At 46.4% G+C, this 8617-nt stretch overlaps 1 protein-coding gene across 2 annotated transcripts; it reads right to left on the bottom strand.

Annotated features, from left to right (window-relative positions):
• Positions 1 to 397: 397 nt before the first annotated feature.
• On the bottom strand, positions 398 to 3658 carry LOC126603840 (ABC transporter F family member 4-like). 2 transcript variants are annotated; one of them, XM_050270830.1, is made up of 3 exons: positions 3504 to 3658; positions 632 to 2804; positions 398 to 492 (listed from the first exon to the last, which is right to left on the bottom strand). In XM_050270830.1, the coding sequence occupies exon 2, from the start codon at positions 2793 to 2795 to the stop codon at positions 633 to 635; it is 2163 nt and encodes a 720-aa protein (XP_050126787.1). In that variant the 5' UTR covers positions 2796 to 2804; positions 3504 to 3658; the 3' UTR covers positions 398 to 492; position 632. The 2 variants fall into 2 exon arrangements, with proteins under 2 accessions (XP_050126787.1, XP_050126788.1); XM_050270831.1 differs by lacking the exon at positions 3504 to 3658 and adding an exon at positions 2929 to 3443 and having other exon boundaries at positions 398 to 2804.
• Between the last annotated feature and the right edge of the window lie 4959 nt (positions 3659 to 8617).

The raw sequence follows: 8617 nt of genomic DNA, 5'->3' as shown, positions 1-8617 counted from the left end.
TTCGACATTCGAACTTGCCCAACTTTTAAGTCTTCCTATAAAGATCACTTTTTATCAAAAATTATTCAAATCCGAAACTGCTTGACCATGGAATTAAATAGGAGTTATATTAATGTTTCTTTGAAAAACCGTGTTTGTCTATTTACTTTACTACAATTGGATATTTTAATGGTTATGAATTTGTCTAATGTTTTGCATGAATAATCTATGAGCAATACTAAAATATAGACAATTTGGATCATTAGAAAGTGTTAAAGAAGCGTGTCCAACAAGGTGTCCCTCACTTCAAATAAAATTATTTGAGAGATTATTCAGCTGAAGGACTGTTTCATTTTACTTTACATATTTTGTAATTGCCTTTACCTTCTAAATTTATATTAAAAAACGAAGGCGATGATTATTCATAAATCAAATATAGTCTTGAATCAACGTATAATATTCTGACAACCAAGTTCCAATACCGTTCTTGTAGGCCTCGTTTCGTGTCTAGAACTGCATATAAAAATTTAACACATCTCTATTAATTGTTACATTCGGATCAGAAAAACCAAATTACATGACCAAGCAACAAGCAAACTCATGGAACTCTTAGAATGATCAGCAAAATTTTACAGCTATAAAAAGTGCAAACCTCAGTCATCGACCTCCTCTTTAATTTCTCTTTGTAGCTCCTCCTTGTACTCCTCAAAAGTCCCAGGGTAAGGGGTCACCGTGCCATTCTCAACAACCCAAATTTCACTCCTCTCTTCGTTCTCGCACACGCGCGATATCAGCCTAGAGTCATGACTCACCAGTACAACTCCACCGGTGAATTCGTCAAGTGCATCGGCCAGTGCGTCAATACTCTGCATATCCAAATGATTCGTTGGTTCATCCAACAGCAAAATGTGGGGCCTTGACATGGATATCGACGTGAACACAACTCGGGCTTTCTGCCCTCCAGATAATTTTGCAATGGGAGTGAGATGGTTGTGGCTGGGGAGTCCAAATTTTCCAAGCTTTGCACGAACAGCCTCTTGCTTGCTAAGTCCCTCTTGGTCTGGATGAAGCCGGAGAAGGTACTGAACCGGGGTCTCGCCCATTGTCAGGAGGTCCACAAAGTGTTGCGAATACCTACCGATCCTCAACTTCTGACTCCTCCGTACTTCACCCTCCGAAGGAACCAAATCACCTGCAAGAAGGTTGAGCAGAGTAGACTTTCCAGCTCCGTTAGGTCCAACAATGGCTACACGAGTCCCCATATCAATACCAACATCAACACCTGACAGCCTGAAATCCTCCCGATTCGGATAACTGAAGCTGACTTCAACAAGTTGCAAAAGTGGAGGAGTAAGCTCTGTAGGTTCAGGAAAGTGGAACTCCACACTGTAATCTCTCCATTTCCTAGGAGCCTCAGCTGGTGCGTCATCTTCATCAACTTTTCCCTTGGCCTTGTTCTTTGATGCTTCCTTAGCTGCTGCAGACTTAGCTTTATCCTTCACTTTCTCCTGTTGGACCCGACTTCCACTCCTTTTGGCAGCTTTCATCTGCTTGTCATAAATTTCAAACTTTTTGTTCACCTCTTTCCGACGTTGCTCATAACCAGTTTCAAAATCATCAAAATTTCCTCGGTAGATGTGAAGTTTCAGATCATGCAGATGAATAATCTCACTGCAAACCGTGTTAAGAAAATCCCGGTCATGTGAGACAACGACCAAAGTTTTTTTCCAGCGGCACAAGTATTCCTCCAACCAGAGAACAGCCCTCAAGTCGAGATGGTTGGTGGGTTCATCAAGCAACAAAAGAGTTGGCTGAACAAAAAGTGCCCTTGCCAATGAAATTCTCATCCTCCACCCACCACTGAAGGACTTAGTTGGACGGCCTTGCATATCCTGCGTGAACCCCAACCCAGCAAGAATTTTTGAAGCCTGAGCTTCAGCTGAATCTGATCCCATCAACTGCAATTTCTCATACAATTCAGAGAGCTTCTCTCCTGCATCATCATCAAAACTGTCCTTTTCATCAGCGGAAGCTGAATTCTGCAAATCTGCAACCTCTTTTCGGATTTTTACAAGTTCTTCATTAGCTGAAACAACTGCTTCAAGAGCAGTTCTGTCATCACCAACTACCTCCTGCTCAACCAAAAGCACATCAATATTTTTTGGTACTGGAATCTTCCTCCAAGCAAGAAGCTTCAAGAGAGTAGACTTGCCCATTCCATTGGGCCCAACCAAACCATATCTCTTCCCATGTGTTATCTTCACTGATGCGTTCTTCAGAAGTTCCTTTCCCCGAGCAGACACAGAGAAATTTTCTACTGTTATATCCTTAACATTAGCATCACCATCTTCGCCATCAAGTACCGATGCACGACTTCCAATAACAACAGTGAAAGCATCGTGGTCATCTTTAAGGGCCTCCTTCTTAGCCTGCTCAATGGCATGGGCAGCAAGACGGTCCTTCTGGGCACGCTTTTTCATCTCTTTATCAGATATAGACACATCAAGTGGCTTAGATTCTTGCCGCTTTTGCTGATTGGATACATTTACTTCTTGTTGGCCCTCTTCCAACACATCCTCATCTTCTTCATCAGAGGAAGGGAGATCAATACCATCAGTGTATGATTGACGATTTGGAGCTGCTTTTGCCTTTGCACTAGAGGAAGCTCCTTTCTTGGGCTTATCGGGTTTCTGGTCCATGCTGGCCAACATTGCAGAGACTGATATTTTCTCTTTTTTCCCATCTTTAGAAGCATCTTTGCCGGTCGACTTAGCCTTCGCGGATGCACCACTCTCCTCCGTCTTCTTTCTTCCCATTGCAGTTATCTATCAACAAAAAAGGAAAAACCATATCAGCTAACTTTAACATTATAAAAAAACCAATTAACAAACATAATCCAACTCATAAACGAAAAACACAAAAGTTCTATAGATGTAGTTTCCACAACACCAAAAGCTGATATTCAACTTTAAGCCAGTGGCGATTTCTTCGCGTTTTCAGAGGAAAGCCGCAACCCGCAATTTCTTGATACACAATTTTCTCTTTCACAAAACAAGTACGCATTGTTCTGAGTCAAGCAAATACTCATAGAACTAGCATAGTTTGCAGGGATAATGGAAAAGCAATCAAATTTTCCAGTTTCTAAAGATGATGCTCAGAATTCAAGTACCACTTACAAAATTAAGTCGCGCCGCAACTGATTAGATCGGTTAGGAAGGAAGTTCGTAAAAAAATATTAAATAAAAATACTAAATTAAGTTCTAACGCAGATTAGATCCAAGCTCTTTTCAGATGCTTAAAAGGGCAGCTTACTTCGATTCGGCAAAGAGACAGCTTAGAAATTTAATCACTCAAATACAAAATTAATTTCATGACAAATATGAAAAATCCGTCCACAAAGAAAACGAATAAAAATTCAATCGAAATTCAGCTGTAAATTAGACATGAAAATTTACAAAGTTGTAAAATTTCAACGCCCATAGTTTGGATCATGTGCTCACAAAAGATGAATAAACAAAAAATACCTGAGTTTCGCGAAAGATGGAAGCTTTTTCTTTTCCGTCCGACGAAAGATGAAAGCTTGCAGAAGGCGACCAATAAAAGAATAAGACGACGATGATTAATCTGAATCCAGACCTAGCTCCTTTTGCACATAACAATGATCAAGTCGGTCGTTCTGGGCCGGTCCAAACTAAGCCCACTTAAACCCCCTAAGTTATTTTTGTTTGTTTTTTGAAATTGTGCCGTAGGGATAAAATTTGACTAGTAAGGACTTGTAACCCATTTATAAGGAAAAGTCAGATAACCCATTTTATTTTAGATTTATAATCCATCATGTACAATCTTGTCAATCTCATATTTTGACACAACAAACAACAGACTACATTTAAGCCATTTAATTGGTCAGAACCTATTCCAACCAACCTACCAAAAAAACCCTTAAGTTATTGTTGACCCTAGAAACTACCAAGCCTACGTGGCGCGCAGGCCGAGTAATCTATAAGTTAACTACGTCCTTCGGTGAATGCAGGGCGTGCCAACTCGTCGGCCGAGCTCGGCCGAGGAGTAAAATTTGTTGATGTTGCGTTGGGTGCGCGGCTGACTTTTGCGTCTTGCGATTGCGGCCGAGAAAGGAACACGTATCGGCCTCTTGGGCTCTCGATCCTGAAGACAAGGTTACTATTCTTAAGAAGTTCACGAGTCGTCGTCGTCGGATTCAGTCACAGTGATGTTATTCGTCAGAGTAAACTCACGCCGAATTGACACCAGAGTGTAAGGGCACAAATACTCAAAACAAATATAAGTTTTAATGGTGAATGTGGTTCGGCCGTCTGAATGCCGAACTCTAAATCCCACTTGGGAATATCCAATCATAAAATAACTCGGCGAGCAAAGCGCCGAGCTCGATATACCGTAACACCTCACTTTGCCGAGAAGGCTAATGAGATTACCTCAATCAATAAGGATCCGGAAATCCTCCTTGACCGAGACTTGGATAGGTAATCAACCGTTCTCGCCGCAGTGCTGTTGATGCCAACGGAAGATACTGCGATATCGACTGATTCTACGGTGACAGAGCTATCTATGCCGACTTAAGATATCACCGGTTACTTCCACATTGCTGTTGATGCCAACGGAAGATGTGTCAGCGAAAAAGAAAGAAGAAAAAAAATCTCAAGTTGTTGAGAGTTTGCGCAGGGCAGTTTTGTATTGATTTGCAGGGGGCTTGAATGATGCACAACTTCCCCTATTTATAACACTGGATCTCTTTGAATCCGAGTTAAAACCCTACTCAGACTAGGTCTTCTCTTTCTGATCAACACCACCTCGACCAGTCCTATTCTTACTAGGATTGTGAACCTAGTCCTCAACCGAGCCGGATTCGCTTCCGGGTTACTAGTCCTGCCGAGACTCCTCATTGCACTAGGACTCGACTTCTTGCGTTATGACCTAGCCGTCCTAGGTTTGGAGGCCCACGTACTAAACGATCCATGGCATTCTTGTCGCAAGGCCTTCCGGGCCGAGAATGATTCTATACTCGGCCCAAACTATTATTTTGGGCCCAAACATTGCCCCCTCGCTTCTGAGGTCCTCGGCCAGAATTCGTTGGCCGAGTTTCGGCCTTGAAGAAGCGAATGTAATCCTCAGAACCCTAGTGCTCTATTTCCAAGGTGCATTTATTGAGCACGATTGCACGATCTTGATCCTGTTAACCAACTCGCCACGTGGCGTCTTCTAACATGGCCAATCCCTAATAATGATGTCTAAGGCGTGCGGCTACCTGAACCGTCATGCCATCATGACCTTATGGCTGAACCTAGCCATTCTACCTCAATCCGAGAGCCGCTTGTCATTGTGCAGACGTCGAAACGTCTTTCACCATTAATCTCGCCATCACACGCAATCGTGCGCCCCCAAAACCTGAGACTCTCGGTCTTCTCAACTGCATTTCCTGAATGTTCATCATGATCAGCGATTCATTCGGTCGATTTTGCCCTTTGTTTTGAATTTCGAACGATTGCCCTTCCTTCCAAAATCCTATAAATACCGAGAATCCCTCATTCATACTTTACGCTTTCAAAATCTCTCTGAAATTTCTTGCCTTTGTTCTCCAGCGCAGTTCTTTTCCCCAAGTCTTCGTTCCTCAATCTTTAAACCCAGAAAATTCTTTTCTTGTCAAACCATTCACCATGGCCTCCCTTATCTCCAAGCTTTCTAAGGAGTGTGACCAATGCCAGAAAATCATCGATCGGAGTTCAATCAAGACCATCCGATTTGAGAGTGACATGAGTACCTCTCACCAAATCTTGGGTCCTCTCTTTAAGGCGGCGGTGCCACCAACCATCACCGGGCTCCTCCAGAAGCACTGCCTGTCATCCTTGCTGCAAGGATTTGAATGGTCGAAGTGGGAGGTGGCGAGGCCTCAGGGCTCCTGGCCCTCGACCACTACAGCCTGGGCAGCCTGGGTCGTACGAATGGAGAGGCTGTTCGGCGAGCAATGGAAAGCCCTAGGCATTTATGATGCTATTCGCCTCTTGTCCATGGATATCATCCTGGACAAGGAGCTTCTCCTGGCGACCTCATGTTTCTAGTGTTCGGTTACTAACACCATGGTTCTCACTCTCGGCCCCATTAGCCCCACCATCCTCGACCTCACTGCCATCCTGAGGACTTCCCCAAATGGGATCCCAGTCGACGCTGCCCTCCCTGGGTACCCGTCGAACCTCAATTTGAAGGTGCTCTTCGACAAGCGGGCCCTTGAGACGCTGAGCGGTGATGGCCAAACACCCTCGAAGGAAGAGGTCCACAAGCTTCACAAGAACTTCTTCAACTACAACACCCTCTACCTCCATTTTGCCGGCCGAGGAGATGAGGCTCTGCGAGAAGGGGAGCACGAGGCTTTCCTCTTCTATTGGTACAACAAATTTATTTGTTGTACCAAATCTAATAAGTGTCTGGTCGAGAATATGCCAGTGGCCGAAGCTTTAGCCAGCGGTCACACTTTGGCACTCAGCCGTGCCATTCTCGCACATCTTCTACGCTGCTTGGCCGAAGTCACTCTAGACAAGGTCGATCCGCAGCAGAATGGGCCCATCTGGGTCTTCCAACTCTAGCTGCAGGTCTATTTTGCCCCTCTTCGGCCAACGATGGCCGATTTTTCGCCCAAGGAAGCGCTCGGCCCCCAACTGGCTCTTCGGCCAATCCCCCCTCACCAAGCTGAAGAAGTGTTCAGATACTTTTTCGCTCTCGACGACCTTTCTGATGACGAATTCTTGATCTGTCGTAGTCGAGAATACCCTTCGTCGATTAGACTTCCTACATTAGCATGGGGCGCGGACGAAGAGGCCGACCTTCGTCAATCTTAGGGGTCCTTCGTGCTTGCCCGCGACCTTCCTCTCGGCTGTGAGGGCCGCCGAGCGAGTTGGGAAGTGTATCACCCAAACTTCCTCGCTCGGCAGCTTGGCTACCTCCAAGGTTGCCCGGTCCTCCTTCTCTCCTCTCGGTCCGTCTTGAGCCGTGGACGCGAAACTGGTTCTTCCGAGAAGGAATGCAGCGACGCGAAAAGGGAGTTCCAAGAGCGGTGCCAGAAATTCCGCCTTTGACCGGCCACTCCAGAAACTCTTTGCACTGATACCTTCGGTGCCTGGTGGGAAGAATATACCCAACAGTTCTTTGGTGTCCCGGTCGAAACCGTTCTCGCCAAACTCTTCGGTGGTCGACCTAAGAAGGCTTCTGCCCCCCAAACCCAAGGTGATGGTTTATTTATACCTTTTTCTTTCAATCTTGAACTACTGATCTGCTTTGCTGACTTGCTTTTGCTTCCTCAGGTAGCCGGTCCTTGAAAAAGGTGGAAGTGGTCGCTGCAGCTGCAGCTGAGAAAAAATCGGTCGCCTCTAAGAAGGCTAAAACCGCTGGGCCGGTCTCACCAAGCAAACTGCCTCATCAAGAGGCCGAGCCGACCATCGAACCCCTTCGGCCTGCCAAGCGGGTCAAAAAGTTGGCAAAGAAAGGAGCACGGGAGATCCACGTCATTTCCAGTCATACTACGGAGGCGACGACTCCTAGTGTTTCCCCTTCTCTCACCGTCGGCCAGGTCGAGAAACAGCCAACTTTGACCGTAAAAACAGTCCAAACACGGCCTGTTTCTGAGGTCGGTGCACCAGTCGTCGCTCCATCGGTCGGGGCTACGCCTGCCCTAGAAAAGGCAGTCCCCGCGACCGAGAAGACTTCTCCCGCACCTCCAAAGCCTTCGATCGTCGTTCTGGAAGAGAGCGAAGGGAGCGATGAAGTTCCAGTGGCGAGTCGCCCTCATCCTCGCCGTCAACCTCTTCCTGGGTCTAAGGTGGCTGTTTCAGTCGGCCCTTCCACGGCCGACCGTGGCAAACGACCAGCCGAGAAGCCAGTAGCGGCGACCGAAACGCCTGCTCCTCCACAGGACCAGGATGTCCATCCTGCGTCCGAAGCGGCTGTCCCAGTCGGCCCTTCCACGGCCGACCGTGGCAAACGACTGGCCGAGGAACCAGAGGCAACGACGAAAACGCCCATTCATCCTCAAGACCCGGACCTCAACATTCCTTCGCATGAAGCTACTTCGGCCTTCGTAAGTGCCTTCTATCGCCTTTCCTTGATTATTTTCCTGCCATGAAACTCTAAACCAGAAAAATACTGTCAGGTGCCTGCGTACTCTTTTCATCGAAACTTCTATGCGCCGAAGGGCGTTATCTATATTTCTTGGCCACCTCAGTGGCCATCGAACGTAGATAACCTCCATCGGCCGCGTGAACTGAGAAGCAGTCTAAGACACTAGGCTCGGCCATTGAGTTCTTTAGGTTCGAGCAACGATCCTGGAGACATGGCCGAGGTCTCCTCTCGGCAGGTTAAAAGAAACGAAAACCTTCTTGCTATCTTTTTTATGACTTCTTTTGAGCTTAACCTGATTTGTGTGTGCAGGCTTCGTGGGAGGTCGAATTCAAAGCTCTTTTGTCCAGCACCATCGGAGGGTCTGGTCATTCGGCCGCCACAACCGACCCTGCTGATTCAACTGCTCTGACTCGGCTGCAAGAGGTCTTGTCGCTTTCAGCGTCGCAAGTCCTTGAGCGCAAAGGTCTTGATGTGCTGGGTGTGTGTCTCAACGACC

The sequence above is a fragment of the Malus sylvestris genome, chromosome 15 (genome assembly GCF_916048215.2).
Source record: "Malus sylvestris chromosome 15, drMalSylv7.2, whole genome shotgun sequence".
Lineage (NCBI taxonomy): Eukaryota > Viridiplantae > Streptophyta > Magnoliopsida > Rosales > Rosaceae > Malus > Malus sylvestris.
The sequence above is the reverse complement of the archived record's forward strand: the minus strand, read 5'-3'. Positions and strand labels throughout refer to the sequence as shown.

What these genes read in the sequence shown, in the direction of transcription:
- LOC126603840 (XM_050270831.1), bottom strand. Translation starts at nt 3,042, where the DNA reads ATGCGTACTTGTTTTGTGAAAGAGAAAATTGTGTATCAAGAAATTGCG. An exon ending in AAGTTGAATATCAGCTTTTG is followed by an intron (nt 2,805 to 2,928) that starts GTGTTGTGGAAA and finishes TTTTGTTGATAG; the next exon opens with ATAACTGCAATGGGAAGAAA.